This window comes from Scyliorhinus torazame, chromosome 8, assembly GCF_047496885.1.
Source record: "Scyliorhinus torazame isolate Kashiwa2021f chromosome 8, sScyTor2.1, whole genome shotgun sequence".
NCBI classification, from domain to species: Eukaryota; Metazoa; Chordata; class Chondrichthyes; order Carcharhiniformes; family Scyliorhinidae; genus Scyliorhinus; species Scyliorhinus torazame.
Window position 1 is genome coordinate 247,147,339 of NC_092714.1, and position 25,316 is coordinate 247,172,654.

Genomic DNA, 25,316 nt, shown 5'->3' on the forward strand with positions numbered 1-25,316 from the left:
AGTTGAAGACGTCGAGGGCGTGCTGCCCTGCGTAGAAGAGGAGCAGTGCAATCTTCGTTTCATCCGAGGCACTCTGTTTCTCATTGGCTTGGATGTACAGGTCAAATCGCTGCCTGAAGAGCTTCCAATTGGTACCAAGGTTCCCCGCGACTTGCAACGGCTGCGGTTTGCCGGTGCGGTCCATGTCCAGAATGGCAGGTTAGTTGGCAGGTATCGATCCACTCCTGTACCATGTGGTGTTGGGCGTTCTGACACAGAGATGAGCCAACACAGTTGTATATGGTACAACGCTATTTTATTTAAACTTTCTATGTACAGTTTTGTCTTGATACTTTGCACGTGGGGATTCCCTGTTTGTGATGTTAAAACAGGTCGTGTCCGTGTCCTTGTCCCCAGACCTACTGTCCACCAGATGTCGTGTTCGTGCTTTTATATGGTTCCTGTCTTTGTGTGTGATTGGTTGTGGTGTTGTGTGTTCTGATTTGTCTGTTGGTGTGTCCATCATGATGTGTGTGTTTGAATATCATGACAAGAGGTTTATAAAATGATCAGGGGAATAGATAGAGTAGACAGTCAGAGACTTTTTCCCCGGTAGAACTGACCATTACAAGGGGACATAAATTTAAGGTGAATGGTGGAAGATATAGGGGGGATATCAGAGGTAGTTTCTTTACCCAGAGAGTAGTGGGGGCATGGAATGCACTGCCTGCGGAAACATTAGGGACCTTCAAGCAGCTATTGGATAGGGACATGGATTACTGTAAAATGATAGGGTGTAGATTAATTTGTTCTTAATCTAGGACAAAAGTTCAGCACACCATCGTGGGCCGAAGGGACTGTTCTGTGCTGTATTCTTCTATGTTCTATGGCACACTTAAATATGTCGAAGGCAAGGGCGGCACGGTGGTGCAGTGGTTAACACTGTTGCCTCACGGCTCCGAGGTCCCAGGTTTAATCCCGGCCCTGGGTCACTGTCCGTGTGGAGTTTGCACATTCTCCCCGAGTCTGCGTGGGTCTTCACCCCCACAACCCAAAGATGTGCAAGGTATGTGGATTGGCCACGCTAAATTGCCTCTTAATTGAAACAAAAATGAAATGGGGTACACTAAATTTAAAAAAATGTATTTGGTAACATTCCTCTGTTGTGCCTGGAAAATTAACCAAGTTAAGGATGGCATACACATGTAAGATGTTACTCGACAAGTCAGCCAAAGTGACTTGACATTCACAGTAGAAGTTTTTGCCATGGTAGAAGTGAAGGCACTTCCAAGAAACCAGTTTGGTCCGCTACAGTTGTGGGGTAATTCATGGATAGAGAACATCTTTCAGTGACATACGAATGCAAAAATGCCTCATTGTCTCTTTATTGCTGGCAGTTCTTAAAGCAGGATTGTGGTAGTTAATTGGGTCCTTAACTATCATTGATGGGCCTTTACTGTCGCGGAGGAAGTTAACTTTACCGCAGAGAGTGATTTTATCGGGCAAGAATTGCATTGTAAAAGAGAAGTAACCAGTTTACGTGGGGAACTTAAAGCACTTCAGCTTTTCCGTTTTGTTCAGTTTTCCGTGGCTAATTGATTTAAAACAATAAGGAAATGCTGTGTTGGGATTATTAGTGTACTGTATAGTTACATTCACAACAAGGGTTGCAGTGTGAGCCATATCAAGTGTCTGCAAAAGCTAACCAACAAAGAGGTTAGTCAGAACACCACACTTAGGGCTTGTTCTTTCAGGTAGTGACACAGCTGAGAACTGCCAAATCCTGCCAGTCAATGGCCATGGTCACGAAGTGTCTGCTGCTGTGCTATATAGTACTAGCACTACTGGTTGTATTGTTTGAAAAATATAATAATTGTAGAACCCTGCAACATCTTTCAAGTTTTAATTAGCAGGAATGAACCTTGCAGCGGTTACATACCAAAGGTTGCCATGGATTTGCAAAAGCTGCTTTATAGCTGAACTTTAACCTGGGAATCGTTCATTCATAGGATTCGACTTGCTGGATGTGTAATTTCCCGTTTCTTACTCATCTTCTCAATCACCCACAGTTGGTCCCTTTTGCTGGAGCAATATCCTGAGCTATTGATTGTTTGCATTTATTACATTCACTATTTGAGTTTTGTGGAGTGAATGAGTATTGCAGACAATGCCCTCATTTAAATGGTTTGGCTTTTAAAAGGTTCTCAATGTAAAAAAATTAAAACTTGCATTTATAGAGTGCCTTTCACAAGCTGAGAATGTCCCCATAGCTCCTCACGGGAAATGAAGTATTCTTGGAGGGCAGTAGCTGATGTAGGCAAACGCTGAAACCAGTTTGCACAGATGCATCGTCTACGAATAGCAACAAGTGAAGAGGATACTCGGCGCATACCTCCATCACACTGTATAAACTCAACTTTACTATCATTACGCGGCTCTTCCTTTATGCTTTTTCCTATCTGGTTGATGTTCTGCAACTACAAAGCTTAAAAGAAATTTGATTATTAAGAGCTTCCATCTAACTGGGGAAACATCAGACCAACCTGCAGCCAACAACCTGCTCTGAAAATTCTGCTCACATTTTGACAGCTGCGACAAACTCCACCGCAGCAGCTGAGGCAATGTGCTAAGGTAAATCAGCAGCATTCTAATAAAACACTCCACAATGTTCTTTAAAATGGTCAATTTGCCCGAATTTCCAATGCTAAAGGATGGTTTAAGAATAAATTCCAGGATCCAGATCCACATCTTCACTAAAAACAAATCCGTTTTTCCTTTGACCATACCCCATCTGGGCACCAGATTTTGTCAAACTCCTTCGGTTAGTTTTTGAGATGTAATGTTTACAGCTAAATAGACTAACAAACTAGCAAACTACCTCTATGCAGGATGTAACACCAAATTCTGAGATGCCGTAGCTCTAAGAAAACGTGTAGGCCATACCATTTCTAAATTAATTACTACTGTGTTTTCTTTGCGTACCAGTAATTTGAGTCTCCAAAAATCAATAAACTATGTTTTTTAAATGAAAATTTTGGTGGCAGTAGGCATTTTATTTTGAACATGTAGTACTTTAAATCAGTAGTGCTTAGCAAAGCTAGAATTTCATTATTCAATTGTCCAATTAATTAATTCAAGCCTACTAAAAACATGCATTACAGAAAACATTACTTACCAAAATGATGCTCACCTACCTTTGACTATATTATTGACTACTGGGGCGCGATTCTCCGACCCCCCACCAGGTCCCGAATTCTCCGCGATCGGGGCCCACCGATCCGCGGGCGGGCCTGTGCCGTGGGGGCACTCTTTTCCTTCCGCCTTCGCCATGGTCTCCATTATGGCGGAGGCGGAAGAGAGCCCCTCCACTGCGCATGCGCGGCGATGCCGTGAGCGGCCGCTGACGCTCCCGCACATGCGCCGCACGGCAAAGTCATTTCCGCGCCAGCTGGCGGGGCACCAAAGGCCTTTCCCGCCAGCTGGCGGGGCGGAAATCAGTCCGGCGCGGGCCTAGCCCCTCAAGGTGAGGGCTCGGCCCCTCAAGATGCGGAGGATTCCGCACCTTTGGGGCGGCGTGATGCCGGACTGATTCGCACTGTTTTTGGCGCCGGTCGGCGGACATCGCGCCGATTGTGGAGAATCGCGCCCCTGGTTACTGGCAGTTAAAGGATGTTCTTCAGGTGGGGAGGTCAGCATATTGAGTGCAAGACAACGGGAGAGGGATCCTCGTATCAATGTCGTATTGGGTACAATGTTCATTGAGCCTCTTCCACGACAAAATGGCTTAACTCCAAAGTCATGACATCGGGGGACAGGTCCATACCAAGAAATGACCTAAAGCATGGAGGCTCTCTTGCTGAGTACACTGGGCCATTTATTTCTAACATCAGAGTTCAAAGCCAGCAATGTTTAAGGACCAATGCCAGGTCTTGTTAGTCAACCTTAGCCCAGTGGAGAAGTGAGGAGTAACAATTGGCCTCGCTCCTTGGGACTAATGTTGCTCTTTTTAGCCTTAGTTTATTAGCTCTGATTATGTCACCTTTGCTCACCAGTCGCCAGGTATCTTTCTGATACCGCCACGTGGTTCAAGCTCGAGTTATGATTAATAAGTCAGCACACCGCTTAGTAAGATTGAAATCAACGGTCATTTATTATGTACAGCAATCAATACTTACACAATAATCCTACTATCTATATCAAAACCTACCACTGCTGGCCAATACTTAACTTTAGGAAGGGCCCACCAGGTCAGGGAAACGAATGGCTTATCGAATTGGATCTGGCCCGCGGGATTCAAAAGGCTGATACGGGTCGATGGCTAGGAATCTCTATCTGGTAGCGATCGCTGTAGTCAAACTTACAGTTTCTGGTCGATGTTCTTGCAAAGGTTGCGAGCAGGTGAAGAAGGGAGAGAGAGAGAGATCTGAACTTGGCCCCTCACTTTATAGGGCCCAGGGGCTTCCCGCCTCTTGGGGCAGCCCTTGACCCTGAGTCCCAAGTGATTGGACTTGTTCCCAATCACTGGGTTCAATATGCTCCAATAATGGGGCGATTCCTCGATCGGGGGGTGGTCGTTCACCTGTCTTTGTTTCGGCCACTGCAGGCGCCGACAGGTCTGGCCCAGCATTCAATTGCTAATATGTTGCAATTGTTCCCGGGGATAGCCGATTAAACTGCAGATGTCTGGGTTGATGTGCTGCTAATAGTCTTGAGTATCGATCTGGGCCGACTTCCCCAGAGCCGAATACGCTATTCTGTCTGCAGCTGTCCGTTTGTGTCCTGTTGGCTGCTTTTCCCATCAGCCTTTTCGGTTAGCCATTTTAAATCGGGTTTTGGCCAAATTAATAGGGAATCAGCCATTTTAGGTGGCTACACTAAACCTGACAACCCCACTCTGAGTTTGAAATGGGGAAGGCTCCTACAACTGAAATACAAAGGCAACCTTCTGTAATTGGGGTGATCAGAAGCACATTGTACAAGATGCTGTGTCTATGGCGGAGTGGGTGGTTGTTTCCATTATTAGCTTCCAAAGTAGCTCTGCTCTCCCACACTACCCCCACTCAGCAAAAGAAAAAATGACAGAGGAGTTGTCCTCCCACCCTTTAATCCAGAAATCCTTCAAGCATACCACAGCAGCATGCGCTAGTGCTATGGGGAAATGGTCATTTATTTCTTCAGTATCATGGTATAACTCATAATTAGTGTGAGCAGGAAGAGATTGGTGCTGCAGTGATTATCACATTCAAGGTTACTGTTTTTGTGGTGTAGTGAGAAGAATCACAGAATGTGATGTCCAGAACAATAGGAACATTCCCAAGAATGTCTTGTAATAGCAGCCAAGTTTATTGAAATCACTGTAAACTTAGGGGATAGTCTGGGTTAAAATGAATTAAATAGGAGGTGCCTCAATCCACCTTCAGTGACGTTTTGAATCAACAGTGGTGTGGTTGAATTTCTGTGCCTGTGTCTGATTACATTGAGTAAGACTATCCTCAGAAATATTATTACTTGTTGTACCGAAATGTTTCGTGACTTGATGAGCAATTTTTCACCAGTAAGGCTTTAAAAAATTTTTTCGAGCACCAAATTCTTTTCTTTCCAATTAAGGGGCAATTAAGCGTGTCCAATCCGCCTACCCTCCGCATCTTTTGGTTGTGGGGGTAAGACACACGCAGACACGGGGAGAATGTGCAAACTCCACTCGGACAGTGCCCCGAGGCTGGGATCAAACCAGGCTCCTCAGCGCCGTGAGGCAACAGTGCTAACAACCGCCCCACCGTGCTGTCCCTTCACCAGTAAGGTTAAAAAAAAATTGTTTTAATTTTTAAAAATGTATTTCCAATTAATGGGCAATTTAGCGTGGCCAATCCGCCTATCCTGCACATTTCTGGGTTGTGGGGGGTGAGCCCCACGCAGAGACGGGGAGAATGTGCAAACTCCACATGGACAGTGATCCGGGGCCAGGATTGAACCTGGGTCCTCGGCGCCGTGAGGCGGCAGTGCTAACCACTGCACCACTGTGCCGCCCTCTTTCAGCAGTAAGCTGTCACCTTTGTCTTGCCCCCATTATTTCTTTTCTATTTTGATCCGCCACCAATGAATGATATAATTGCATATTTCTGTTTTCTTCCCTGTCTTTGGGAATTAGATAAGCCTCGATTCGACTCATGAGCACATGCTCTGCATTATTAAAGATGATTGCCCAGCATGCATCTTCCATCACAGAGGGGCAATCACAAAGGAAACAAATAGAAAACTTCCCCAAATGATTTGCTCTGTATTGAAAGCCCGTTGTGCAGCTGTGTTGTTTGGGGACATGTAACATCCACTGCTTGTTCCCTCACACTTTTGCGAGTGCTATATAAATGATCACTCTGAACTAAAAGGACAACTTGTCTGCAACACAGCCACCATCCCCAGAAAAGCTTGTACTTATTCTGAGGCAAAATTGGTTCATTTAGGTGGTCACTTTTTGTCGCCTGCAATCACGAGCATTGATTTTCTGATTTTAAAAAAAATCATTGAGGGAATGCCACACATTAAGATTGGTGGGGCTGGATGGCCTGCCGCTAAGGAGAGTGGAAAGAAACTTCCGATATCTGGGGATTCAGATAGCCAGGAGCTGGGGAACCTTACACAGACTCAATCTGACTCGGCTGGTGGAGCAAATGGAAGAGGATTTCAAAAGGTGGGATATGCTGCCGCTGTCACTGGCGGGCAGAGTGCAGGCGATTAAGATGATGGTCCTCCCGAGTTTCCTATTTGTGTTTCGATGTCTCCCCATATTGATCACGGAGGCCTTTTTCAAGAAAATAGATAGGAGCATCATGAGCTTCGTGTGGGCAGGGAAGGCCCCGAAGGTAAGGAGGGGGTTCCTGCAACGTAGCAGGGACAGAGGGGGACTGGCATTGCCGAATTTGGGCGACTATTACTGAGCCACCAATGTGGCGATGATCCGTAAGTGGATGATAGAGGGAGAGGGGTCGGCGTGGAAAAGGCTGGAGATGGCGTCCTGTAAAGGAATGAGCTTAAAAGCGCTGGTGACGGTGCCACTACCGCTCTCCCCGAAAAGGTTTACCACGAACCCAGTGGTGGCGGCAACATTAAGTATCTGGGGGCAATGGAGGCGATAGAAGGGTGTGTTGGGAGCCTCGGTGTGGTCCCCGATCAGGAACAACCATAGGTTTGCCCCAGGAAGGTGGACGGAGGGTTCCAGAGCTGGCACCAGGCAGGAATTAGGAGAGTGGGAGACTTATTTATAGATGGGACGTTTGCGAGCTTGGGAGCGCTAGAGGAATATCTTTAGGTATATGCAGGTGAGGGCGTTCACAAGACAACAGGTGAGGGAATTTCCGCTGCTCCCGACACAGGGGATCCAGGATAGAGTGCTTTCGGGGGTGTGGGTCGGGGAGGGCAAAGTGTCCGAAATATACCGGGAGATGAGAGAAGAGGGGGAAGAGCTGGTAGAAGAGTTGAAAGGAAAATGGGAAGAAGAGCTCGGGGAGGAGATTGAGGAGGGTTTGTGGGCTGATGCCCTAAGTAGGGTAAATTCCTCTTCCTCGTGTGCCAGGCTTAGCCTGATCCAATTTAAGGTGCTACATAGAGCATATATAATGGGAGCGAGGTTGAGCAGGTTCTTCGGAGTGGAGGACAGGTGCGGGAGGTGCGGGGGAAGCCCGGCGAACCACACACATATGTTTTGGTCGTGTCCAGCACTGGAGGAGTATTGGAGGGGAGTGGCAGGAGTGATCTCGAAGGTGGTGAAGGTCCGGGTCAAGCCAGGCTGGAGGTTTGCTATATTTGGGGTAGCGGATGAGCCGGGACTGCAGGAGGTGAAAGAGGCCGATATTGTGGCCTTTGCCTGTAGCCCGGCGAAGGATTTTACTCATGTGGAAGGAAGCGAAACCCCCCGGCGTGGAGGCCTGGATAAACGATATGGCGGGGTTCATAAAACTGGAGCGGATGAAGTTTGCGCTGAGAGGATCGGCTCAGGGGTTCGCCAGGCAGTGGCAACCGTTCCTCGACTATCTAGCGGAACGTTAGGGGGAAAATAGATAGCCAGCAGCAGCCCGGGGGGGTGGGGGGGGAATAGTTTTTGTTCTAGATTGGGTGGGTGGGGGGGCGGGGAAGCACTATTTCGTGTTATTTTGTTAGTTCACTATTTTATTTAAACAATGTTATCTAGTAGTTATCATGTTACTGTTTTTGTTGATTTGTAAGGAGGAAAAATTGTGTTTGAAAACTTTAATAAAATATATTTTAAAAAAAAAGATTGGTGGGTCTGGGGCAGCACGGTGGCGCAATGGTAGCACTGCTGTCTCACAGTGTCGAGGTCCCAGGTTCGATCCCGGCTCTGGGTCACTGTCCGTGTGGAGTTTGCACATTCTCCCCGTGTTTGTGTGGGTTTCGTCCCCACAACCCAAAGATGTGCAAGGTAGGTGGATTGAACACATTAAATTGCCTCTTAATTGGAAAAAATGAATTGGGTACTCTAAATTTATTTTTAGAAAAAGATTGGTGGGTTTGTGTTACAGTGAACTCTTAAAATTAAAGCAAAACATTTATTTTGAAGTCAGGATCTTGCACCAATGTGTCGCTACCCACCTTAATGCACAGTTATGTCACAGGTGTAGATTCATCAGCAATCATTCGTGAGTGTGACGTAAAGTGCTGCAGCTATTTTTCCAGCTGCACCAGGCATGGTAATGTCTTCTGTGGATGAGTGTTTGCTCAATGAAATCCCGACAGTGCAGGAGGAGACCATCCCACACATCACCCTAACTAGGCCCACTCCCCGCCGTGTCCCTGTAACTCAGCCTAAGTTGCACATATTTGTGTTTTTTAAATGTATTTAGAGTAACCAATTCATTTTTTTCCAATTAAGGGCAATTTAGCCTTGCCATTTCCAGCTTTGGGTTGTGGGGGCGAAACCCACGTAAACACGGGGAGAATGTGCAAACTGCACACGGCTAGTGACCCGGGGCCAGGATCAAACCTGGAACCTCGGTGCCGCGAGGCAGCAGTGCTAACCACTGCGCCACCCTGCTGCCCAAGCTGCACATATTTGTGACGAATGGGGGTACCCGGAGGAAACCCACGCAAACACTAGAAGAATGCGCAAACCCACCCAGTCACCCAAGGCCAGAATCAAACCCGGGACCCCGGCGCTGTGAAGCTGTTGTGCTAACCACTGTGCCACTGCGCCGCCCCACTATCTTACTCGCTGGTGTTTCTCTATCCTCACATCTTGTTCAGATTTCCTTCTCCAGAGAATAAAGTAACGAAGATACGAAACAGTCAGCTCTCCTTGACACTATTAAAACAATGAGAGCCAATTAATAAATGTCCACATACAATGTAGAAGGAGGCCATTCCGCCCATCGAGTCTGCACCGATCCACTTAAGCCCTCACTTCCACCCTGTCCCTGTAACCCAATAACCCCTCCTAACCTTTATGGTCACTAAGGGAAATTTATCATGGCCAATCCACCGAAGGTGGAGTCGCAGGTGGACAGGGCGGTGAAGAAGGCATTCAGCATGCTAGGTTTTATTGGTCAGAATATTGAATACAGGAGTTGGGACATCTTGTTGAAGTTGTTCAAGACATTGATAAGACCACACATGGAATACTGTGTGCAGTTCTGGTCACCCTATTATAGGAAGGATATTGTTAAACTAGAAAGAGTGCAGAAGAGATTTACGAGGATGCTACCAGGACTTGATGGTCTCAGCTAGAAGGAGAGGCTGGATAGGCTGGGACTTTTTTCCCTGGAGCGTAGGGGACTTATGGGTGATCTTATAGAGGTCTATAAAATAATGAAGAGCATAGATAAGGTAGATCGTCAACATATTTTTTCCAAAGGTAGAGGAGTCTAGAACTAGAGGGCATAGGTTTAAGGTGAGAGGGGAGAGATGCAAAAGAGACCCGAGGGGAAATTTCTTCACACAGAGGGTGGTGAGCATCTGGAGCAAGCTGCCAGAGGTAGTGTTAGAGGTGGGTACAATTTTTTTCCTTTAACAAACAGTTAGACAGTTATATGGGCAGGGTGGGTATGGATGGATATGGGCCAAATGCAGGCAAGTGGGACAAGCTTAGTGATAGAAACTGGGCGGCAAGGACAAGCTGGGCCAAAGGGCCTGTTTCCATGCTGTAAACATCTATAAGTCCATAACATGCACGACTTTAGACTGTGGGAGGAAACCGGAGCACCCGGAGGAAATGCACGCAGACACGGGGAGAACGTGCAGACTCCGCACAGACAGTGGCCCAGCAGGGAATCGAACCTGGGACCCTGGCGCTGTGATGCCACAGTGCTATCCACTTGTGCTACTGTGCTGCCCCTAAATGATCAATCTTGCCAGCGTTCTTGGAGCCAGGAAGGATCGAGAAACTGATCTCTCTGGCATGTTGACAACTGCACCCAGTCAGTGCTGGGCACCTGCCATCTACTATGAGTGAGGAATTCTGTGTGATGCAATAATAGGCTGGAGTACTTTGGACAACTTTGGTCTCTTTATTTGAGGAGAGGCAGATGTGTATTTGTGGCAGTTCAGGGTAGGTTCACTCGGATGATTCTGAGTATCATCCCTCGGATGATGCGGCTGTCTTATGAGGAAATATTTAGGAGACTAGAAAAAGGAGAGGCGATCTTGATATAAAATTCAAAGGTAGCCTTGAGATGGTAGAAAGGATGTATTCCCTCACCGGCCAATCGAGAACATCAGGGGCCGCTCCACCACCATCTCAAGGACAATCGGGGGTGAGCAACAAATGCTGGCCTCGCAACTCAAGGCCGAATATAAAAAGCTGTTTCGGAATAAGGGGGTTCCCATTTCAGACGAGAATTTCTTATTAATCTTTGGAATTCTCGATTTCATAGAGCATTCGAGTCTGCTCACTGGATATATTCATGGCTGATTTAGACAGATTTTTGAAATACAGGGGCAGCACGGTAGCACAAGTGGATAGCACTGTGGTTTCACAGCGCCAGGGTCCCAGGTTCGATTCCCCACTGGGTCACTGTCTGTATAGAGTCTGCACGTTCTCCCCGTGTCTGCATGGGTTTCCTCCGGGTGCTCCGGTTTCCTCCCACAGTCCAAAGACGTGCAGGTTAGGTGGATAGGCCATGATAAATTGCCCTTAGTGACCAAAAAAAAGGTTAGATGGGGTTATTGGGTTACGGGGATCGGATGGAAGTGAGGGCTTGAGTGGGTCGGTGCAGACTCGATGGGCTGAATGGCCTCCTTCGGCACTGTATGTTCCATGTACTCTATGTACAAGAAAGTTGAGAATTATGGGGGGGCAGACAGGAAAGTGGAATTGAGGTCGTCATCAGATCAGCTATGACCTCATCGAATGGTGGAGCAGGCTCGAGGGGCTGAATGGCCCATTGATGCTCCTATTTCTTGTGTTCCTAAATATTTTAAAACAAAGACTTTTTAAAAAATTCCTTTACGGAATGTCCCTCGCTGGACCAGCATTTATTTCCCATCGCTAACTGCCCTCCATTTCAAGGGCATTGGAGAGTCAACCACATTGAATTCACATGTTGGCCAGACTAAGTAAGGATGGCAAATTTCCTTCCCTAAGGAACATTAATAAACCAGATGGGTTTTTTACGACGATCACTGGACTTTTACATCCAGATTTTTATTGAATTCAAATTTCATCATCTGCTGTGGTGGGATTTGAACCCAGAATCTTGCACTGGCTCTCCGAATGATTAGTCCAATGACAATACCACTATGCCACTGCCTCTCCTTTGTGATGCAAACAGAATAGCATCTGGGAGAGATTGAAATGACAATAATCAAGGGTTGAATTTTTTCAGCCCGTGAATGGCGAACTAGGAGGCAATGGGGCCAAGATAATAACGGGAGTCATGTGGGGACGTCTCATCACGCATTCCTGTTGCTGGGGCGGTTTCCTGGGGGCGGGCTGGCAGGTGGGTCAGCTGCCCACTCAACAGGGGTGGATGCCCAATTGCAGCCATTAGGCCCTAATTGGGGGTGATTGTTCACTCTCTCTGGTGTTTTGCCAATGATAGATCAGACTCTCAGTGCGTGCAGAGGCTGATAGCTTAATGAAGGGGCCTCTGCAGGTTGTGATGCCAATACAATCGGAGGCTCCATCCGCCAAAGAGGTGGCTGCCACCAATGCCGCCCCCGGAAGGGTTTCCGGTCTGATTGGTATTTTTATTATTGGGAAGTCTCCTCAAAAGCCTCCATTTTGAGGCAGCCTCTCTATTTCCTTCCTGCCTCAGCACTGTCCACCACTGACCCTCCAGTTAGAAGGCTGCTTCTGGAAATAGCCCTGTACTGGGTCTGACTCCCAGCCAGTACAGCCTTGGGGTCTCAATTTGCTCTTGGTGTCAGGGTTCCAAAGCTTGTTTGGAAAAGGCAGCCCTGAATGTCTCAATTCCGGCCATTGCAGCTGAATCTTGACCAAGGCACCTGCAGTTCTTTGAATTTTTTTTATTCATTCATGGGACGTGGGCATTTCAGGCTGTGCCAGCATTTATTACCCATCCCTAATTGCCCTTGAGGGGCTGGCAATTAAGAGTCAACCACATTGCTGTGGGTCTGGAGTCACGTATAGGCCAGACCAGGTAAGGATGGCAGATTTCCTTCCCTAATGGTTTTGTGAACCTGATGGGGGTTTTTACGACAATGGTTTCATGTTCATCATTAGACTTTTAATTCCAGATTTTAAAAAGATTTAATTCAAATTTCACCATCTGCAGGATTTGAACCGGGGACCCCAGGTTCTCTGGGTCTCTGGATTACTAGTCCAGTGACAATACCATGAATTATCATAGAATTTACAGTGCAGAAGGAGGCCATTCGTCCCATCGAGTCTGCACCGGCTCTTGGAAAGAGCACCCTACCCAAGGTCAACATCTCCACCCTATCCCCATAACCCAGTAACTCCACCCAACACTAAGGGCAATTTTGGACACTAAGGGCAATTTATCATTGGCCAATCCACCTAACCTGCACATCTTTGGACTGTGGGAGGAAACCGGAGCACCCGGAGGAAACCCACGCACACACGGGGAGGATGTGCAGACTCCGCACAGACAGTGACCCAAGCCGGAATCGAACCCGGGACCCTGGCGCTGTGAAGCATTTGAGCTATTCACAATGCTACCATTACGCCACTGCCTCGCATTTGCCATGGGACATTTCTACAAACACAGGCTTTGTATCATGTTTGAAAGGTGATGCACTGAAGAATCAGCCTGGATAAGGTGCTCATATTCTGGAGTTCAGTTTAAATGCTCAACCTTCTGACCTTGACACTGACAGCTGAGACATAATGAGCTGAGTCATCACAAGGGATTGAACCGCCAAGGTTTTTATCTGCACGGATCAGTTGTTTGCTGTGTTTACTTACTGAGTCATTTGGGAACATTGACAATTTTACAAATGCATTTTAAAATGTAAATTTCCTCTCCCTTGAGTCAGAAGGTGAGAAGAACCTTTGTCATAGCTTTACCCTCTGTGTCACCCAAAGCACACTGATCAGGGAATGAGGTAGAATTTGTCTAAACAGTCGAAGCTCTTCTCCCTACCCATGAGTATACCCTGTGTATTTTATAGCACCCAACTGAGAGCTAAAGAGAGATATAAGGTTTTTTTTCCAATTCATTTATAAGATGCAGGAACTGCTGGGAAGTGTGGCATTTATTAACCAGCCCTGGTTGGAATGCGAAAGTGGATCTTCTTGACTCTCTATCCTCTCCAGTAATGGCTGGATAATGAGTGGAATCTTCAATTGTAAGAAGGATCTTACCTGTCCATTGGAAAGTGGATGAGAGAGCGGCGCTGTCTCTTCTCATCATCATAATCATCCTCATTATTGACACAAGTGGGTTTACATTAACACTGCAATGAAGTTCCTGTGAAAAGCCCCTAGACACCGCGTTCCGGCCCCTGTTCGGGTATACACAGAGGGAGAATTCAGAATGTCCAAATTACCTAACAAGCACGTCTCACTGAGGGGGTACTGGATTGCTGGAGGTGCTGTCCTTCAGATGTAATGTTAAAACGAGCCTGAGTGGATATTAAAAATTGCAAGGCACTATTTAGAAGACGAGTAGGAGAGTTATCCCTGGTTTCATGGTCATTCTATCAATAACATCACAAGAACAGATGACTTGGTTAACACATTGCTGTTTGGGTGAGCTTGCGATGTGCAAAACTGACTGCCACATTGCCCACCTTTCAACAGTGACTGCATTCCAATAGTGGTTCTTATGGTTAGAAAGCCGGGGAACCTTGGTTGGGAGAGGGGAGGGAAATCGCACCCTTGAAAGCATTGGCATTTTTATGTCCTTGGGATGCACTTTGAAACCGCTGAGCCAAGAAAACAAGCAGGGATCTTTTGAAAAACCTTTTAAGGTATATGGACGTGAGGCGAGATTCTCCGACCCCCGGCCGGGTCGGAGAATCGCCGGGGCCTAGCGTGAATCCCGCCCCCGCCGGTTGCCGAATTCTCCACCACCGGATATTCGGCGGGGGCGGGAATCGCGCCGCTCCAGTTGGCGGGCCACTCCCCGCGATTCTCCGGCCCGGATGGGCCGAAGTCCCGCCTCTAAAATGCCTGTCCCGCCGGCGTAGATTAAACCACCTACCTTACCGGCGGGACAAGTCGCGCGGGCGGGCTCCGGTGTCATGGGGGGGGGGCGCGGGGCGATCTGGCCCCGGGGGGTGCCCCCACGGTGGCCTGGCCCGCGATCGGGGCCCACCGATCCGCGGGCGGGCCTGTGCCGTGGGGGCACTCTTTCCCTTCCGCCTTCGCCACGGTCTCCACCATGGCAGAGGCGGAAGAGACTCCCTCCACTGCGCATGCGCGGGAATGCCGTCAGTGGCCGCTAACGCTCCCGCGCATGCGCCGCCCGGAGATGTCATTTCCGCGCCAGCTGGCGGGGCACCAAAAGCCTTTTCCGCCAGCTGGCGGGGCGGAAATTCGTCCGGAGCCGACCTAGCCCCTTGAGGTTGGGGCTCGGCCCCCAAAGATGCGGAGCATTCCGCACCTTTGGGGCGGCGCGATGCCCAACTGATTTGCGCCGTTTTGGGTGCCAGTCGGCGGACATCGCGCCGTTTCCGGAGAATTTCGCCCAAGAATACATTGGGCGAGATTCTCCACCCTGCGCCGGTTGGGAGAATCGCCTGAGCCGCCAAAATTTCCCAGGACGCCAGTCTGACGCCCTCCTGCGATTCTCCCAAACGGCGAGAACGGCCCCGTCGAATTCCGCGGACCGCAGGCCGGAGAATCGCCGGAGAAACCCAAAATGGTGATTCTTCGGTACCCCCCGCTATTCTCAGGCCCGGATGGGCCGAGCGGCCAGGCCAAAATGGCGGGATCTCCCCCGGCGCCGTCCACACCCGGTCGCTGCCATCGGGAACAGCGCGGGAACGCTGGGGGGGGCGGCCTGCGGGGGGGGGGGGGATCCTGCACCAGGGGATACCTCAAATGTGGCACGGCCCGCGATTGGTGCCCACCGATCGTCGGGCCATCCTCTCTGAAGGTGGACCTCCTTCCGTGGCCCCGCAAGATCCGTCCGTCCGCCATCTTCTTGCGGGGCGGACTCAGAGAGGACGGCAACCATGCATGCGCGGGTTGGTGACGCCAGTTATGCGGCGCCGGCCGCGTCATCTATGCGGCGCCGCCTTTACGCGGCGACAAGGCCTGGCGCGTGTAGATGACGCGGCCCCGATCCTAGCCCATTGTCGGGGCCTGAATCGGTCGGGATAGGGTCCGTTTTGCGCCGTCGTGAACCTCGACGGCGTTCACGACGGCGTGGGCACTCCGGCGCGGGAGTGGAGAATCCTGCCCAATGTCTTTAAACAGTCACTAATCGATTCCTGTGTGATGTGAGCACTATGGAATCTGTCCACACACTTGAGTTTTTTAAGTGAAATATAATTTTTCCACATAAAACATTTTTTTTCTCACCCCCTTTGGTACCTAAACAAAATAACTTTTCATGGATGAAATAATTCATTAGGAATTTCCGGATAATCACAGGCTGTGCAGGGAAGAAAATAAATATTAAATAGAGATTTTAGACCGTGACCAAATGGAGTTTTTTTCAAAAAAAGTCTTGGGGCGCGATTCTCTGGAAAATTTTCTAAGTTCATTTGTGGCAGGTTTTCCTGCTGGCTCCACTACTATTCAATGACACTTTCACTAGTTTAGCCCACACCCAGGCTGGAGTCTTCCACCCCTCCCGCCGTAAGATCGCAGACAATGGAAACGTCCGTTGACCTCTTGTGGAAATCTCCGATCGCTCCCACCCGGCGACTGGAGAATCCCGCCGTTAGAATTCTTTTCTGCACCGGGGAGCTGAACTCATGATTGGGCCGCCATTTTGAAAGGATGCCTCGATCTCTAAGTGGGCTTGTGGGTCCCCCACCCATGGGCAGTGCCACCCTCCCACCTCACATGGGCACCCCCCCCAAGTGAGTTCACCCCACTATGGGGGCCCCTTCTCTTCAGGATCCCGAAGCTCCCTTACAGCACGCCCTCCATCTCAGGACCCCCCAAACTCGCAGAGGCACCTACTTACCTGTCCCTGCACAACCCCCACCCTTCAAACTCCCCCTCCACCCTCCTTTCATGGGCAAGGTACTGCTCGGCCCCTCGCCATTGGCAGTGCCTTTCTGGCACCCAGACACCCTTGCACCGGCATCCTGGCAGTACTCCAGCCAGCTTGGCAGTGCCACATGGGCACCTTGGCAGTGCCAGGGTGCCAGCTGGGTAGTGCCAAGGTGCCCATGTTCTAGGGCGAGGGCCAGGGGACGACCCTGCGCTATCCCTGACCACCCAGTGGTCTCCAATAGCCCAAGAAATCCCCGGGTGCCGTTCCACCTGGCCCACATTTGTGTGGACCAACATCGGCTGCGGCCTCCCGAATCGAGGGAGGCCAGTGTGTCCTGGATGAGTAGGTCTTTTTTTAAATTTAAAGTACCCAATTTTGTTTTCCCATTAAGGGGCCATTTAGTGTGGCCAATCCACCTACCCTGCACATTTTTGGGATGTGGGGGTGAGACCCACGCAGACACGGGGAGAATGTGCAACCTCCACACGGACAGTGACCTGAGCCAGGGTTGAACCTGGATCCTCAGTGCCGTGGGGCAGCAGTGCTAACCACTGCGCCACCGTGCCACCTTTCGGGGGAGTAGGTCTCAAGTAATTAATTCCGGGAGCATCGTTTGGTCCCACCCCTTTGCGGCAGAGTTCCGATTCCGACACCTCGCAGATCTTGGGTGAATCCCGCGAGGCTGCTGGAAACCCGGGAGAGGGCTCTCCCGAGATTCTCTGGTCGCGTTGTGCTCTAGCTTAAGATCGCGCCCTTTTCTTCACTTCCACTGCACTAATTATTAATGGTGAAGGAGGGAAAGAACCACACACATGCTAAACTGTGAAGAGAGTGACCATTAGGCTAAAGGACTCAACAAAAGAGAACTGAAGTAGCAGTGATTAATCTCAATGCATTCAGAAGCAAACCTATTGATAGAACTTCATCTGCTGGCACAGCTGGAGTCTAAGCTCACTGCCGTTCTTTTTCGAAAAACCTGGAGAGTGAAACAAGATGGCCAAATTCACCAATTTGTGTTATTGTATGTAATGTAGTGCCCATAATGGCATCACAAATAAAGTGCATAAAGTACAATACACCAGTTAAGTGGGTGCGCATGAAGATAAAGTAAAGTCGCCATAGTCCCATATGACCACAGGTTGCTTTCCCCTTTGAGGGGCAGAGCTGACTGGTGGTGATTTAACCTGAGGATCACCACGCCTCAGGTGAGGGGCAAGGTTGAGAAGATGGGGCCTTCATAAATAACCTCAGCCGGTACGGGAATTGAACCCGGGCTGTTGGCATCACTCCACATCACGAACCAACTATCCAGCCAACTGAGCTAAACCAATGAAGAATGATATGGTAAAACCTGAGGTAGGAAGTATAGATTGATGCCTGGGATGAGAGATTTATCTTTTGAGGAGACATTGGGTAGAAGGAGCCTGTACATGCTCCGAGGTTTAGGAGAATGTGAGATGATCTCATTGAAACAGATTCTGAGAGGGCGTGACAGGGTAGATGCTGGATGTTTGTTGGAGAGTTTGGAACTAGGGGGCATAGTTTCAGGCTAAGACGTGAGGTGAGGAAAGATTTTGTCACTCCGACAGTTTTGATTTTTGGAGTTCTCTCCCCAGAGGATTATGAGTGCTCGCCATCGAGTATATTCAAGGCTGAACTAGAGAGAGGTTTGGGCTCCAAGGGAATTAGGAGATATAGGGAATGGGTGGGCAAGTGGAGATAGTTCATAGGTTGGCCATCATCCAATCGAATCGGGTCTTTTAAGCTGCCTCACTTCCTGAGCTTTGCATGCTGGGCTGAGCTTATGCAAATAAAGAGTGGTGATGCATAGTGGGTGAAGAGTGAGGTGATGAAAAGTATAAATTTGACCATATCCTGGCCCAGGACATAACCGTCAAAATTAAGGTATTGAACCTAGCATTGTATTCAAATCTTAAAACCTACCTCTTTGATCAACCTATCGGCCACCTGCCGTTAAAATCTCTCATGTGAGTGAGTGTTAAATTTTGTTTGATAACAGATCTGTGAGCTACCTTGAAATATTTACTATGTTAAAGACACTATATAAATACCAGTCATGGTAATAGGTTAAGAATTGGTGAATCATTCTATTTCCTGAAACAACCTGTGTGCAAGTCTAATGATTCATCATCATGCTGATGGCTGCATGGCGAAGATTGCCGGGGATTCCCTAGGGATTTTGTGTGGACTGCCTGATAGTGAGGTCCCACGGCTGCCCCCCCACCCCCACCCCCTCCCCCCCGCTGCAAAATTCAGCCCCTCCCCCCTGTTTTCTGGGTTTCGTCCTCTGGACCCCATAAATTAAAGGGACCTCCCACAGATACCCCCTAAATAAAGGGACCCCCAGATGAGACCCCCTATATAACGGGACCCCCACACACATGAGACTCCCTAAATAAAAGGATCCCCCACAGACACCCGAATAGAGTGACCCCTGTCAGAAAACACCCCAGAAAAGAGACCCCATCAGGAAGCCCCCGAGAAGAAACCGCTGTCTCAAAGCCCCCCAGAAGAAACCCCTGCCTGGAAGCCAAAGAGCAGTCCAGACAAAAGCAGTTAAAAAAAGACTGCTGTAACACTCACTTGTGCAATACACCTGCCGTCTCAGACACAGGAAGCAGCACCTGTCAATTGCTAGAAAGAAAATACCAGTCAGCTGTGCTTAAAGCCCCTTGGATCTTTGAGGTTCAAGCCATTCATTCATTCCTCTTTGATATTGATTTTACTGGGCTGTGATTGACAGCTTCCACACACACACACACACACACACAGCTGTCAGGCTTGCTCCATTCATCTTCTTTCATGCTTGAGTAACTCCGAAGTGCTCGAACTGCAATGTTTATAAACATCAAGCTTTGGTTGACAGCTACTGGGTTGGTTCCAAACCTGTTTTCTTCACTAACATGGGATTCTCCGTCTCACTGGAAACTCGGCTACTGTTGGCACTAGGCGGAGAATTTTGCCCAATGCCTTTGTTATAATTTAAAAAAAATTTTGACCATTGTCATTGCAACAGGAATTGCCCGTATGATCAGAGAGAAAGAATAAGGAACTTATTCATGGGGAACATTTACTCTCAAGAACGGTTCTGGTTGTTAGTAATTTTGACCCTTTTTTGTAGGTTTACAATGGGGAGTGGTAAGAGCAAGCCGAAAGATGCCTCTCTGAAGCCAAAGGCTGGAGACAACAGCATTCCATCCAGCACACAGAATCTACGTTACGGACTTGATCCAACAAAAGAATCGCAGACAACTCCCGCAAAGGCTTCAGGCCTGGATAAGAACAGCGCCAATGTTACACCGTTTGGAGGAACCACAGAATCAACTCTTTTTGGCGGGGTTATTTCATCAAATGCATCTTCGCCATCACAACGAACAGGCCAACTGGCAGGTTAGTACAGGGCACGGGAGCTGTGGGATGGTCATAGGAGAAGGAGAGAGAAGTTGTCATTAATTAGTGATCCGTAATTAATTTGAAAACATCACAAATACCGTTTGCTAAAAATTGGGGAGCTTCCCTAATGATGGTCTAAATACTCAATGTAACCTTTTTAAAGCTATGATCCAGCATATAATTTTGGCTGAATGTGGAAAAGATATATTGGTGTTGAAGGTGGTGCGCTCAATTGCTAAAAGAGTTAAATTGTAAGGACTGTTGCAGAGACTGGGCCTGTTGAATATGGATGACTGAGGGGTGCTCTAATTATGATTTTAAGATGTTTAAAGGATTGATAGGTGGAGATAAACTATTTTCTCTGGTGCGGCAGCCCAGAACAAGGGAGGATAACCTTAAAACTAGAGTGAGGTCATTCAGGGATGATGTTGGAAAGCACTTCATCACCCAAAGGGCAGTGGAATTTTGGAACTCTTTGTCCCAGAAAGCTGTCAAGGCTACTAGGTCAGTTGAAAAATGAGATTGATAATTATTTTGTCAGGCAAGAATATTAGCGGTTCAGGAACCAAGGCAGGTAGATGGAGTTAAAGTCCAGATCAGCCATGATCTGACAAAATAGCGGATCGGGCTCAAAGATTGCCGAATAGGTGCCATTCCTAGAGGTTGCTACCCTTCGGGTGAAATGTTAAATTTAGGCCCCTTTTGGTGTCCTGCTGGTGCATGTGCATGCTAATGACCCTGTGGCACTTTTTGGGAGATGAACAAAGTGGGGTCACCGTCCTGGCCAATATTTCTTTCCCAAGCAAAATCAGAAGCAACGGCCGGAATTTTCCAGCCTCCCGAGTCGATGACAATTTGCATTGCTCGACCGTCCCGCCACCGGGGAACTGGGAGTGGGGGTCGACCTTGGTGGGACCATAAGATCCCGCCAACAGGAAGGATTGGAAAATCCCGCCCAACATGTATTTCATTGCTGATTACATGGGTAAAAATAGTAGGTGTATAATAATTCATTCCATTTAAGTCACTTAGGGATGTTTGGGAGATGTTATAAAGTATGTAAGTGTGAATTTGTTCTTTTAGAACAAGTTTAATCGCAGGCTAGAGGGTACTGTAATGCAGTAAGTGCTCTCAGTTGGACCAACAGTGGTTGCAGCTTTAATGCTCTTGGACACGGGAGGGGAAGGAATAGTCAGGTTTGGTCATGCAGTTGTTTATATATGAACCAGGACGGTGGATGTCCACAGCCTTTTGAATCAGGAGACATAACAGCCGAGCTCAATTCTGTCAGTGTCCCATGAACAATATTCTAGCAACAGGCACTGGGTGGTAATTGGGACTTGGTACCCTGTTTTCGTTTAAGCTCCCTCCCTTGTGCAGAGCTGCTGAATCTAGTTGTCCTCCACCTTTGAAAAAATATCAATCGGCTTGTGATCAACAGTGTGCACGTCGCCAAGTAATTTGTGTTCATCATTCCCTTTCTTAAATAAGCCGCTGTACAAATTAATGTCCTGACGGTTGGCTGTATGCGCTGTGTGGTAACTGATCTCTGCGCATTTAGCAATTTTGAACCACTCAGTTTGCCCTGTGGTATCAAGTGAATATGAAATGCGCATGATGAAGCACAGCTGGATAGACACTGCAGCTCATCTTCATTTGGATGAGCCGCGATGGAAAATAACAGGCAATGGAATCTGAGAAGCAATTTCCCTCCGTTTCAGCGATACTCTGATATGCCCAGTACAAATGAAGATCTGTTGGAGAGTACTGTGCCCATCAAATTGATTTTGTATTTCAAGAGATGCTTGTCTGTCTGATCGATGACACAAGTACAGTGATCAATATACAGTGACATAATCTCCTCCACTGGCAACCTTACTTAATACCTTGAAAGAAAGGGTTTGCTGTCTAGCGTGTAGTTTTGGTATGATTTTCTCAATTATTTACCATCAATTATTAAATAGCCGATTGAGTGGTAAGGTTGATGAGCACATTGCTCTTTCAACTTCTAAGATCTGATGAGGTGTAACTCTTCTCTCATCTGTTGGCTGCCATGCTCCTCCTTTTCATTTGGGTTTCTAGGATGGGAGGCGGCACGGTGGCGCAGTGGTTAGCATTGCTGCCTCACGGCGCCGAGGAACCAGGTTCGATCCCGGCCCCGGGTCACTGTCCGTGTGGAGTTTGCACATTCTCCCCATGTCTGCGTGGGTCTCGCCCCCACAACCCAAAGATGTGCAGGGTAGGTGAATTGGCCAAGCTAAATTGCCCCTTAATTGGAAAAACAAAGAATTGGGGACTCTAAATTTTTTTTTTTAAAGTTTCTAGGCTGGCAAGGGAAAAATGGTCCTGATTTTGTACCAGTCGGCTTTGCTCAGCTGGTAGCCCTCTCATCTCAGAGTCAGAAGGTTCAAGCCTCACATCATGGACTCGAGCACATCAGCTATACTTCAGTGCAGCACAGTGGGAGTGCTGAATTGTCAGAAATAATGGGCAAAAGTTTAATTAAAAATGACAAAGTGTCAGGTTCTGACTACAAACCAGTGTGTTTCTCCCCAGAAACAGCCAGTGTGTTTCTCCCCAGAAACAGCCGGTGTGTTTCTCCCCAGAAACAGCCAGATTTTCACTCTTGATCGTCTGACACTTTTGTCAAAAAAAAAAGCAGGATGGGTGTGTTTTGCGCTGTCACTCTGGCAGGGCAGGGCCTGACATCCAACAAGCCCAGCTGTACAGAGGTCGGGGTGCCGTTTTAAAAGTGCACATTGATCTCAAAGTGCAGTTAAAGTTCTCTCTCTCTCTCCCCCCCCCCACCAACCAAAAGGCAAGACCCCTGACAGAAAAGGTGAATAAGGGAATGACCCCACCCTCCAACACAGAGGGCCACTCTTTCTCCCCCCCCCCCCCCCCCTGCAAAATCATCGTTGGGGAATGCTGCATAATGGGAACCCCGCTCTCCCAATGGTGTTCCCTATAGGCCCCGCCCCCCAGGTTTACACTGCCAGGAGGACGTAGTAGGAAACTGCACGGCCAAGACCCTCACCACCCGGGGGCTACACTCAACTTGGAGCCCTGGACATGGTCATCACAGTTAGCTTCAGTTCATGGAAACCAATAATGATTCCAGCCAATGGGGCGCAACATGTTTTTAATAATCTTTATTAGTGTCACAAGTAGGCTTACCTTTACACTGCAATGAAGTTACTGTGAAAATTGATGATCCCGGAAGCAACACTGCTGAGTTGTTTGTGAATATTTTAAATAATTTAAATTCATGGTGACCAGGTGCTCAAACTGAAATCTTGCCACTGCAAATCCCATTCGGCCCTCTCGCGTGAGTTAGCGGCCATGACGGGGTTTGCGTCCGCATTGAATAGCTCCTGAAAATTCCGCCCAATATCTTTAGGGTGAGATCTAAACCAATATCCTGTCTGTTTGTTCAAGTGAATTGAAATAACTCATGCTGCTATTTGGGGGGAATAAAATAGAGTTTTCCCCAATTCATCCATCCCTAAACTTACAGCAACAAGAATAGCGTACCTGACTATTCACTCAATCACTGTTTATCAAATATTCCTATTTGCTGATTTGGCTGCTGAATTCTGTCAAATAATACAAGGCTGCAGTGCAAAGGTAATCTGTTAGTTGCAAACTGCCTGAAACGTCCTCAGGGAATGATGAGATGCTATTATGAATGCAGGCCCTTTCCTTTTTAATTCTCACTAAACTGATGGTCTAATTTGGAAAGGACAGACAATCAGTACAGTATGTGGAAGTACAACAGTTGTGCAATGGAGAATTTTCTTTGAGTTGGGATTAAAGCATGTTGTTGAGACGTGACCCAAAAGCATTGCACCCTAACTCATCGTCTCCATGACTCAAAACTGTCGGAGGCCATTGTTTGCAATCCAAATGTGCCGGGTACATAAAAGCATAAATCTTCACAGAGAAAGAAATGCGTGCACAAATTGGCTTCTGGTGATGAAGCAAACAATTCTTAATCCTTTCTCAGCTTTGTCTTTTGGGAGAGGTGCACATTGTTTGTGTGGGTGTGTGTGTGTGTGGGTGTCATCCTCATAGGGCACTTGGACAAGCTGTTGGTCATGACATCATGACCGTATTTGGCCATGCTGCATACAGAAATAAATTTCAGAACAAAGTTTTAAAATGAATGATGTTGACGGTGTGGAGGCTATCGAGCCAGTCTGGGATGAAGCACAATGAGCATTCAGGTGCTGAGGATGTGATGCAGTGAGAATTAATTTGCAGCTGCTGGGCATGTCATTGAGTTTTAGTAGATCGTCAGCAAATCGGACAAGTAGCTTCCATATTGATTTTACTCTCCTCCCCCTGGCTCTGCCTGCAGCGTGTTATGTCTGTGATTTCACATTAAGCTCAGGCGTCTGGAACAGATTGTTCTTGCCAGGGATTTTGCTTCATCATCCCCCCCCCCTCCCCAAATGAGGCTTTACAGCTTGCATTCAAAATGAGGTCCCTGCTTCTGCTTAAACAATGCCATATATAAAGACATCGGGGATTGGAAGTAATTATGAGGGTAGTAACAGCAGGGGAACGTGGTGCAAGGGGCATATAGTCCGATGGGGGAATTCTTCGAAAAAGGCCCTCCTGGTGGCGGACGTTCACCCAACAGGAATAAACGTCCTGAATTCAGACACTGTGCCGCCATTTCCCAAATTCAACCCCATCTGCATGCACGACCAAAATCTTTCAGTGATGACTCGACTGAAAATCACGGCGGCGGCAGGGGGGTGGTTATATCCCCAGGTTTCGTAAATGCATTCCCGCTGGATGGAGCGCTTTGTTTAATCACACCGCCTTCATTTAATTGCAAGCTTTCTTCTTTTCTTTTCTCTTTTTAAATTAATTTAGAGTACCCAATTCATTTATTCCAATTAAGGGGCAATTTAGTGTGGCCAATCCACCTACCCTGCACATCTTTGGGTTGTGGGGGCGAAACCCACGCAAACACGGGGAGAATGTGCAAACTCCACACAGACAGTGACCCAGAGCCGGGATCGAACCTGGGACCTCGGCGCCGTGAGGCAACATTGCTAACCACTGTGCCACCGTGCTGCCCTAATTGCAAGCTTTCTGATGTCGGTACTTGTCTTCCTTTCTGGAAAAACAGGTGATTTCAATGAAAGATGAATCGGGGTGATTTCTGTAAAAGGCAGAATGGTGCCCGAACTCCGGGGTTTCTCTCATTTCTGTCTTTTTAGTTACCTGTCTCGATATCTCCTCACGTGGCTCAAATTCTATTTGGTAACACTTGTGGTGCACCTCCTTTCATTTTAGCTCGAG

The 25,316-nt window shown here is 48.0% G+C and overlaps 1 protein-coding gene across 3 annotated transcripts in view; it reads left to right on the plus strand.

The window, feature by feature from the left end:
• LOC140428506 (proto-oncogene tyrosine-protein kinase Src-like) overlaps positions 1-25,316 on the plus strand; it is a 238,701-nt gene that overhangs the window by 113,379 nt on the left and 100,006 nt on the right. For all 3 annotated transcript variants that reach the window (XM_072515060.1, XM_072515059.1, XM_072515061.1), the window contains one exon: positions 19,729-19,997. In XM_072515060.1, coding sequence (XP_072371161.1) covers positions 19,736-19,997 — 262 coding nt within the window. In that variant the 5' untranslated portion in view covers positions 19,729-19,735. Of the gene's footprint in view, positions 1-19,728; positions 19,998-25,316 lie in introns of those variants that run through there.